Raw genomic sequence first — 9,164 nt, 5'->3', positions numbered from 1 at the left:
GGTCCTATCTTAAATATCAGGCAGCTGGTTAATTTGGCAACAGGCAATATATTTTATTTATATATTTTATTGTATTTGTAATCTCATAAGTTGGTAGAATGTCAAAAGGTATTATGTTAGTGCTCAAATAAATCGCTCACTCCTTTCAAGAACGTCATAAATAAAAAAACGTCAATTTTCAGTTGTGCGTATTTTCAGAATGCCCAGAAAATGAACTATATCCCAGCAAAAGCGGCATATTTTAAACTTAATATTTACCCGCTACAGGGCAGAAAGTGTTGTTTTTCCATTTTGAAGAAAATGTATTGTTTAATTATTTTTTAAATATACTAAATATTTTTCAAATGGAGAAAAAACCTTCAGGTTTTACCTAAAAAGATTTGTTGCACAGTAAAAAGTTCAATAAGTGGCTTGATATTTATTTTTAAAACATTGTATTATATTTTTAAACTTTAAAAACGTTCTCCTGAAAAATCAAGTTTTTTGATTTATGACGTTCTTGAAAGGAGTGAGCGAAATGTCTTTTATATGAGTGGTGTACGGTAGATGAAATACATTTCTAATAACTCTATTTTGAATAACTTGTATTTCGGAAATTCTCTTCTTTGTTGTGGAACCCCAGATACAGCAAAGATATATTCTTTCTGCCTACCCCTGTGGAGAAGCGGCGTGGTGGTTAGTTAATTAGTTGGTTAAATAACGACGTCATCCGTAAAATGGTTATTTAGAGTACGTACTTAGATTTGTATAATTTAAAATATTTGAAATTTTCCGTTCGATTTTGTTCGACTGAAATGTCAGATGTTTTTAGTTGAGGAATTTTTACATTTTTATACGATATACAAGTTTATTTTTACCGATTTTTCTTGATATGGAAACTGTTCACAACAACGCCGAGGATATGAATACTACACGAGACGGGATGAACAGCACGCAGCCGTGTGACGTCGGCAATGTTATAAATATGCAGAGACAAGTGCCGCCACAAAATGTGCCTTCAAGCGGTATGCCTATGATACCTCTTTCACCTCAGGTTTGGATTTTTTTAAACATTTGAACATTCAATTAGAAAAATATTAATTCACGTACATATATATGCCCTTATATTCCCTTAAGTTTTACACAAAACTAATTTTTGGAGCATTTTATACTTTCATATTTATACATACGAGTACAGATCCTTATACTTATGGTACATACGTATAAAATACAATATATCGAATAAAACACTTGCATTTATAAATTTTAAGGTGAAATGTTTTAATTTTTTTTTTTTTAGATTTTAACATTTAATTTGAAAAATATTTAAGGCCTCACATATCGCTCACTCCTTTCAAGAACGTCATAAATCAAAAAAACTGATTTTTTAGGAGAACATTTTTAAAGTTTGAAAATATAATACAATGTATTAAAAATAAATATCAAGCCACTCATTGAACTTTTTGCTTTGAAAAAGATATTTTTAGGTAAAACCTGAAGGTTTTTTCTCCATTTGAAATATATTTAGTAAATTTAAAAAAATAATTAAACAATACCTTTTCTTCAAAATGCAAAAACAACACTTTCTGCCCTGTAGCGGGTAAATATTAAGTTATGCCTCTTTTGCTGGGATGTAGAACATTTTCTGGGCATTCCGAAAATATGCACAACTGAAAATTGACGATTTTTGATTTATGACGTTCATGATAGGAGTGAGCGATATGCCTTTAACATTATCTTTAGTTTTATACAAAACTCATTTTCGGACCATTTTCTAGTTTCACATTCATACATATGAACAGATCTTCATACTGACACAAAATATATGAAATAAAATATTACAATTTCAATGTCTTTATTCATTTAAAAGAAAATGCCTATTACCTTTAACCATTGCTTTATTCGCAAATGAATGTGTCAAATATATAAATATTTTTACAAAAAAAAAGTTTTTGTAGCAGGTACTATTAAAATAAATCACGTCAAAAATCCACCGCCATCTATGGGCTTCGTAAAACATTTGGTCAATTTTACAAATATTACATTTGACTCGAAAAATATCGAAATCATGTTAAGATAATGATCAATTTACTATATTGAATTCTTACGGCAATGAGCTTTTTTCGTTTCAGAACTACAGCCACCAGCCCAATTGTATTCACACTAACCCAATGTATAATGCTAACAATAACCAGAGGAATTGTCACCACGGACATTGTCAGCATCGCTGCCCCAGAGCCATACAAAACCCCCCAAATCCTGCAAGTATGATGCCTGGTGGATTCGGTAATCTGAGCATCAATCCTGCTCCAACCCCAAATGCCCCAATGCCCCAGCACTTCTCAAATCCAATGTGTATCCCAAATAACAACTTCGGAAATATGGTATCAGGTATATCGGGCATGCAGCAAAGTGTTGACGAACACTCCCAATCGAATTTGAAACAGCAAGCGGATTCCCTGGCTCATGCAATAAATGCAGCTGTAGCTAATCAAGTGCAACCAGGAGATGCTCACGCACAGATGACAGCAAGATCAAACGTACCTGACATGACACAACATACCCATCAAAATGCCCATCAGCAAATAAACCCTCAAAAGATGACTACTCCGCAATGTAGCCAACACGCTGCTGAATACACACAGCATAATATCCAGAAATTGGAATCAAATCCATTCTTGGCTCAACAGGTGGATCAAAATGTACATCAAGCGGCAAACGCCCATCACATTCAGCAACAATCTGGTCAACACACTCATCACAATTCTAACAAACATCACGCTGATCAACATACTAATAAACATGCAAGTCAGCAAGGAAGTCACGAAGTATGTTCCGGTCACCAACAAGATGTTGGACATAACGCTAGTGATCTTAAAGAAGACTATCCTGTATACGGACACAACACCCAAGAAGAAGAGAATAATCAATATCTTTGCGAGGTCAGAAACAAGAGAGAAATCTCAAAGGGTTTAACCGAAGATTCTGCCAAGAGTTTGATCTACTTCCAACGATCTGACATGGATAGTGCTCGTACAGAACCTGCTCCAATGCCGAGAAAGATGCACCAAACCCAACCAAATGCAACGCAGAGCCTGATGAACTTTCATCAGCACCACACCAATATGCCAGCGAGGAAGTTAGAAGGAATAAAAGAGGAGGGCAATCCAGATGGTCACGCAAGTGAGAGAAAAACCAAAGTCACCTATGCTGGAGAGGAAGTGGAAATCAATCCAGAAACCGATCGTGCCCAAGCTCCCCCGACACCGGAAGTTGACAAAGGCACCGGAGACGTGACTTGCGAGACGCGTCATACTTGCCAGCACAGCAATCAGAACTTTACGATTGGGGACTGCTTCAAATTGAACCCTGCTGGGAAAATTGCGAGATCCACTTCTATCAAAGATGAAGTAAGGAGAAGAAATGGCTTGGAGTAGATAATGAAATCAATATGGTGTACATTACTCAACACAATTCGGAAATGAAATGCTTATTCTTTGTGTCCATTTTTAATATTTTGTTCAAAATTAAATAATCTCAGAAAGTAAATATTTGAAATTATTCATATTTTTATATATCTAGTCGTATAGGAGAAAGTGACCAACTACCAAAATGTAAAATTTTCAGGAGGGCCATTTAAGTCACTATTGCTTGGCGAGAAAATAAACATCAATGCAGTTAGTCATTTTTAATAAAGCAATATATTATACTTTCATGTTTAAAATCCTTTGGAATTTTTTAAGCTAGTAAGATATCAAATAGTCAATGATCATGTTTTTGTAAAAAATGCACTTGGTCACTTTTTCCTGTATGACTACGATATGTATATGAAATGAAGGTGAGTATTTATGAAAATAAAATGTGAATGTTGGCTTGTTAAAAATTTCAAATCTCCTTACGTCAATCATTAATTACCTTGATATTTTTGACAACGTTACGAAAAACTCAATATGCATAATATAAATGTCTCAACAAAGATGATGAACAAGTTTTTAGGGAATACAAAAGTCAAGCATTTGCAGTGCTTGCGACTAAATTATTACTAACCCTTATTAGCACCCAGTGGTGCATAGATCACTGCATCAAATTGATGCAATGTTATTTGATGGTTAATTATATGAAGCAAAGTGGTCAGTTTTGCGCTTCAAGTACCAGTCCAAGGTAATATTAAATTAGTAAAAGAGGAAATAAATACTTCTATTTTAAAATTTGATGAAACAACAGCCAGTCCTTAAGATGATTGACAAACCTGCGCGGCGCGCTGTCATAGTGTGTGCGCGCGATACGTACTGAATTTTTCAGACAAGATTACTATTTTGAATAATGAGTACTACTTCATGTATGTTTTTAAAATTCAAACTTTTGAATGAAATTCAATACAAGGTCAAATTTGTGTTATAAAACTTCCAATTTGATTCTGTAGTCACTGTGTGGTAAAATCTTTCCAGTTTAAATTAATGTTTTACTTAGTAAATACCACTATATTTTTCCTTATTATATTACTTTGTTATTTGTACCACTATTAAAAATAATGATTAAGAAAGAGTACAATTTGATTTCAAAAATGTCTGTTTTGAAGTGAAAAACCTGTAGTTTTCGTATCTACCATAGATAAAGGCACGAATATCTTTATTTGTATGAATATATTAAGCTCTGATATTTTATATCCTTTCCCTAATAGGGAGATATTCAAGGACTACCTGACATAAGGTGATCGCTGATTTCCAATATGAATTCAATCCACGTCTTCGTAGAAAATTTAGTAAGGACATCAAAGGTATCTTTTCAATTCCTTTGAATAAGACCCCATTAAACGGTGTCCATGTTAAACGGGTTACACAAGAAGCGCCACAAATTTTACTGAGAGATGCGAACTACCCTTAAATATGGGTAAAAGAGTAGGGACGTATAAAAAATGAAATCGGTATGTACGCAAGGAAAGGGTATCTCTGTCAGAAAAAAGCGGGATGATTATTAGATTTCTTCGTAAATAATGATGTCCTTTAAAAGGGTTGTATTATTGCCGTTATCGTATTACCTGTATAAAAGCTAACATTGATTGAAAGCTGTATTCAGATACTTAACTTTTAACGTAAAAATATCGTATTGGAATCGAAATTATTTCATTGATTGGTTCGGCAGTTAATTTGTAGAAAAATGTATGCATTTTTTATTAAATTTTACCTGAAATATAGTAAATCACCACATTCTTCTATCCTGACATACACTCCTAGCTTCCTTCACATCAATCCATCTCGTAATATATACTCTCAGATTACGTAGACATTAAACAAGATTACGTTCAAACATCGCTGATACGGTGGCGCTTCTGGAGTAGCGTCACCGATGTGCATCGTGTGATCGCAGCCTTACAAGCTAAATGTGAAGTTAGTTTGCCCATTAAGAGTGCGAACAAACACATTTGTTTCACTGGAGCACGAATTGTGGAAATCTGCCATCAATTTAATTAAGTCAAAATCGTCCTGCCTCCGATAAAGCAAGTGCCTTCTACTTCTGAGATTGCCTTCCAGATTTCAAAGGAGATTAGACTGAGATGTATTTTATCCGGTATTATCCTGAGCGGTGCTTATTTGTAAGATATTCGGATGAATCATTGGTGGTCTATTTTGCAAACAAAAGATTAAATGTAAAGGATTCGGTACTTGAAACTTTAAACCATTTAAGCGAGATCGAGATTTTGGACTAAACTCCCGTAAGACAAAATTAAGTAAATTAAAATTGTTTACCCTTTGTAGACTGCTGGAAATACTATTTTTTGTGCGTTTGTTGGAAAAGTGTTGTTTGGATCACATGAAATGAAGAAAACTGATTAAAATATCAGTTTATTACTTGTTTTATGAACATTTACCATACACCCCACTATTGTCCCTAAATTTCAAAATGCCGCGTATGAAAACAACAGTATTTTAATAATAATAAAACCCTTATCCGCACCCCAATGGTGTATAGGGCACTGCGTCATATAAACGCAGTGTTATCATGATCGTTTTACTTATGAAGGAAAGGTGATCAGCCCTCCGCTTCAGGTACCAGTCCATGGTAATATTGAATAAATATTACAGTGAAAAAATCACTTATATTTATTTTTACCCCCCTTGGGAATCGAACCCAGGACCTCCAGAACGGTAGCCGAGCGTGCTGACTATTACACTACGGAGGCAGACAAATTTATAGTGAGTGACAGTATTTTAGAGTGATTTTTCGTTCCCGATATTTTTCTGTAAAAAAAGTAAATTAGCCTTCTTGAAACGCACCTAAAAATCTTTCCCGAATTATTTTGCATACTACGAGACGCCTGTAAATATCATTTCATTAATATTATGCAACTTTCCAAAATTTGAGTACTATGATTGTTATATTCTCAATATTATTAATATTAAAAGCATTTACTTTGTGGCTATTTTTACTCGTTTAGTCTTCCTCTGCTCCTTTTTTCAATTACATTCGCCTCATAAATTTGTTTTACCGTTCTTTCCTCACTCATTCGTTCTACATGTCCAAATCATCTCAACACACCTTTCTTAATTTTGTCGATGATGCTTGTCTTAGCTTTGCATTCCTTCCTTATTACACTATTCGAACATCTATCATGCATCGTTTTGTCGCACATTCTTCTGAGAGATCGCATTTCGACTGAATTCAGTCTACTTTCATCCTTCATTTTATCAAGTTTATAAAATGTGCTAAAAACATTCAACATGTGTTAATTTACGATTCAACTGTTGATTAATTTAAACTGACAGGTATTTAACCAAGATCCAAATAGGTAGCTCCGTGGTTTGATAGATACATCATTCAGCTGTTATTACAATATCAAGTTTTTCTTGTTTCTGTACCTTTCTCAGTATCTATTAAAAAACATTGTTAATATCCTTCAGGCGTCCCTCAGAATTCCGTATTAGGACGTATTTTCTACTCCCCTATGGGCGTTTGTGCACTTTACGGTAATAATATTTTAATTTTATTGTCCGGCAGTTTGGTTAGCATGATAAAATGGATGATTGGCTTGGATTGCTTTGTGCTTTTGGCCGTCTTTCTTCGGATTGGTGCGTTATCAAAGCGCGTTAATTCAATCACCCTAAACTGTCGTTGTCGCTTTTATTAAAAAAAATGGACTGCCGGACGGTGAAATTCGTATAGTGCACAAGCGCTCTATGGGCGTTTGTCCACTACACGGGATTTCACCGTCTGGCAGTCCGGTTTTGAAAAATGAAAACGATCATACAGTTTAGCGTAATCGAATTTACGCGCAACGTGTTCACGCACAGATCAAGAGCTCCGATCCGCAGGATGGACAAAAGCACAAGTCAATCCAATACAATCGTTATTTTAAAACGCTAACTGACGTGCCGGACGGTAAAATAACGCGGAGTTCCGGGTAGTGCACAAGCGCCCTATCTGTGATTTATTCAGCCCTCCTGAAGGTTTAGCGGTTAGGTCAACTATGGCGGGCAATTCAGGAAAGGTTTCGGTACTTAAAAGGGCAAACGTCGGACCCTTCCTCATGCAGCCTCCGGCTCTCATGATAGAAAAATTATCTCGAGAGTCTTCTGTTCGTAAATATATAAGGAAAAATACTGGATTTATGGATGATATTACCATAATCAAATTTGATATGGTTAGATTAATCAAACGAGAGAAACCATAACATAACTAACTAAGCATCATGGCGCTTCTCTGCAGAAGTAGGCAGAGATAATAGTACGCCACACTAATCAGGTTTTGCAAACAACATTAATATCTTATACATTAATGCATCTCTTCATGTATACCCGCCGATTATTCCGAATACTGAACTGACCACAACCAAGTATTTAAATCACTTGATTATGAAAAGCTTTCTTGGGTTTTCCTCTATTCGTAAGCCTTTTAAATTTGTTTAACTATCCTTTCCACACTCATTCGTTCCACATGTGCAACCATCTCAAAACCTTACTTAATTTTAATGAAAAAGCTCATCTCAGCATCGCATTGTTTCCTTATATCAATATTTCAACGTTTATAATACTTTTAACTATTACTTTTAAAAGTTATCATGCCGTTTTCACACAGGGGATGGTGAGAGAATAGAACGCCACACCAATAATATCTTCGTAAACAATCTTTGCCTCTTCTGTAAAAATCCACGCATTTCCCAATACATTGTTCCTTACTCATTCGATTCGCATGCCAAAATCATCTCAACGAACTATTTTATTTTAATTCTTCATAAAACAGATGTCAGCCTGACATTTTTCCTTCTTGTATGCTTGCATGCATGCCACCTTGATACAAAAAAACGTATTTGACTATATCAGCTACAAATACTAAGAGCACGGTTTTCTCTCGGATCCCAGTGACCGCGCAGTGACTACCCAACAAGGCCACATCACCAGGCGAAATCTATCTTTTTATAATAAAAAAATGCATGGTTTATCACCGTTTCTTAAAATCTATTGTGACACATGTTTTGATGCGGTCAACATCATTATCAATATCAATGTGGTGTTTGATAATGATGCTGAATGCATCGAATCACGCAACATCGAGATACAACACATTTTAAGAAATAATAATATTATTTTACCAAGTAATATTTATGCACATAAAAAACATTGTATTTGAAATACAATACTTTTTTTGTAAATAAATTTTACTTGCTAAATAAATACTAAATAAAATTTAGTATTGTATTTGGATGCATTTATGTTTACTTTACTTAAATACAAATTATTGGTTTAGTTCGAACAACATGTTAACTTCACCCTAATTAAAAAAATTAACTAAAAGATGATCCTCGACAAAGATGTGTTGAGTAATTGCAATACAATAAATATGTTTTAATCTAATAATAAATTAATAAATAAGTCGATTAAAAAAATACTGCGATCGGCTATTTCTTGAGTTGTCCTCATTGCTTAGGGTCATGACCTCTTTGTGATGGCATCTTTGTGGAACAGGTGGGAAAGTTCAAATATCTGGATGTGGACCCGTGTGGTCAAACGAATCTATGATTTGAAGTGATGGGGGAAATAAACAAGGCTGCAGTCATCTCGGGATGTCTAAAAAAGTCTTTATGGAAAAACCCTGATATGAAGATCGGCAGCAAAATTAAAATACAAAAAACTTGTTATGACTCATCATGACACATGGGATTGAATGCAGGGAAGAAACCGCAGTAACAA

The 9,164-nt window shown here is 34.6% G+C and overlaps 1 protein-coding gene across 1 annotated transcript; it reads left to right on the top strand.

The window, feature by feature from the left end:
- The first annotated feature begins 793 nt into the window (after positions 1-793).
- Positions 794-3,528, top strand: LOC148301494 (uncharacterized). Its single transcript, XM_088273158.1, has 2 exons — positions 794-1,033; positions 2,112-3,528. Exons 1-2 carry the CDS (start codon positions 872-874, stop codon positions 3,414-3,416), a joined length of 1,467 nt encoding a protein of 488 aa, XP_088129284.1. The 5' UTR covers positions 794-871; the 3' UTR covers positions 3,417-3,528.
- Positions 3,529-9,164: the final 5,636 nt, after the last annotated feature.

The sequence above is a fragment of the Brachycentrus maculatus genome, unplaced genomic scaffold, assembly GCF_059751285.1.
Source record: "Brachycentrus maculatus isolate JH-2025_06_01 unplaced genomic scaffold, ASM5975128v1 h1tg000555l, whole genome shotgun sequence".
NCBI classification, from domain to species: Eukaryota; Metazoa; Arthropoda; class Insecta; order Trichoptera; family Brachycentridae; genus Brachycentrus; species Brachycentrus maculatus.
This window is presented reverse-complemented; position numbering and strand designations above follow the sequence as displayed.

Bases quoted from the DNA above. Each gene is read 5' to 3' on its own strand.
- LOC148301494 (XM_088273158.1), top strand. From the start codon at position 872: ATGGAAACTGTTCACAACAACGCCGAGGATATGAATACTACACGAGAC. The intron at 1,034-2,111 runs GTTTGGATTTTT...TTTTCGTTTCAG, and splicing joins TGATACCTCTTTCACCTCAG to AACTACAGCCACCAGCCCAA.